This window comes from Alligator sinensis, unplaced genomic scaffold (assembly GCF_000455745.1).
Source record: "Alligator sinensis unplaced genomic scaffold, ASM45574v1 scaffold1517_1, whole genome shotgun sequence".
Classification (NCBI taxonomy): domain Eukaryota; kingdom Metazoa; phylum Chordata; order Crocodylia; family Alligatoridae; genus Alligator; species Alligator sinensis.
Window position 1 is genome coordinate 858115 of NW_005842459.1, and position 1723 is coordinate 859837.

Genomic DNA, 1723 nt, shown 5'->3' on the forward strand with positions numbered 1-1723 from the left:
CAGACCCCGGGAGCGGGGCAGCGGGGGCCCCCGCGGCTGCAACGGGGCTCGGCCCCTGTCCCGGGCCTGGCCCCGCTCCCGCGTGTTTCCAAGCGGCTTCGCCCGGCCCTGCCTGCACCCGCCTCCCCGGGACCGGGGGACAAGATCCGCGCCGAGACGCGGAGGGAGAAGCCTCCCCCGGGCCGGCCGCTGCTCGCCCCTTCTTCAGTGGATAAAATAAATACTAATAGTAATACTACTACTACTAATAATAATAATTTTAAAAAAAAAATCAGACCAAAGCAGAGCTCGTTTATTGCGTTTCCAGCCGGGCCAGGCCCGCGCTTCACACACGGATACAGCAGATCGCGAGTGGGGAGCCTGTGCCCTCCCCTGCGTGGGTCGTGGCTGCCTTTGTCCGCACACGAGGCCGGGCAGCAGGAGCCGACGCGGATCGGGGAACGAGGGAGGCAGCGGCGCGGGGCCCGCGGGCCTGGCCCCTGCCTTCGTGCCCGGCCGGCGGCCCCGGGGTCTCGCAGCGGAGCAGGGGAGGAAGCGGCGTGTTGCAAATTCCCCGTTAGACAATGCGGCCCGCGCTGCTACGAGCCCGATCCCGGCCCCGGCGGCTGCGGAGCACGCGATGCACCGGCACACACGTACCCCCGAGCCCGCAGGAGCACCCGGCGCTACGGCTCCGGATCCAGCTCTCCCGCCCCGCACAGAGGCCCCGACCCACACACAAGTCCACGCACAATACACATGTCTGAAAGGGTGCGGGCGCCGGGGCCCGCCCTGAGACTGGAGGCTCCCCCGGGGGCGCAAAGGCCCGCCAGCTCCGGGAAACAGCCCAGGGCCTGCGCTTCCAAATAACCCCGATGTCCACGCACGTGCGAGCCGAGGGGATCTGCTGCGCCCCGGATCTGCCCCGAGCCGCGCTCCCCCGCAGCGCCCCGCACCAGGCCGCACTCGCCCTGCGCTCTCGGCTTGCTTAAGAACAAGCAGTTTGCAGTGACAGGGCCGAGGGCCGGAGCCGTTGCTCGCACGCTGCGGGCCCTCGTGAAAGCCTCCACGGTTACAGCGGGGACCCGGGGGCGCTGCCGGAGCTCCGTCCCGGCGGAGAACCGCAGCTGCCCGGGGCGCCTCCGCGTTCAGTCCGCGCAGCAGCCGGGGCCCCTGCGCCTCGGGCCGGGACACGGGAGGAGGATGCTAAAGGGCCTGGTCGCGGGAATCGCTGCCAGCGACAGGAGCCTCCCGGAGGAAGCAGGAGGGTTTTTACCTGCACTCGGGACTCCACCAGGTCCAGCCGCAGGGCCAGCGCCTCCCGCATGAACACGTCCGGGTAGTGACTCTCGTTAAAGGCCTTTTCCAGCTCCTCCAGCTGCCAGCCCGTGAAATTCGTGCGGGTCCGTCTCCTTTTACAGCCGGGGCTCTCCTTGTCCGGGTCCCCCGCGTCTGCAAAGGCACAAGCACCGTCAGCAGCTGCACCGGCACCGGCCTGCACCTTGCACCTGCCCCAGGGCTGGGGGTGGGGGGGGACGGATCCACCAGTGCCCCCTTCTCCTCCCGAAGCCCCCGCAGGCGAGAGCGCTCGTTGTCGAGGCGGCTCCCCCCGGACAGGCCCTTGCGAGGGGACAAGTTTCCCGTCTCGCTGCAGCGGCTCCGGCGCCGTGCAAAGCCGCCAGCACCGAGACAAAGCCGCCGGCCCATGCTCCAGCCGCGACGGGGGGGCTCCGGGTCCCCAGGC

At 69.8% G+C, this 1723-nt stretch overlaps 1 protein-coding gene across 1 annotated transcript in view; it reads right to left on the bottom strand.

Moving 5' to 3' along the window:
• UNCX (UNC homeobox) overlaps positions 1-1723 on the bottom strand; it is a 5405-nt gene that overhangs the window by 1391 nt on the left and 2291 nt on the right. Inside the window, 1 exon segment of the mRNA XM_006039415.2 lies at positions 1256-1431. Within this exon segment, the coding sequence (XP_006039477.2) occupies positions 1256-1431 (176 nt within the window).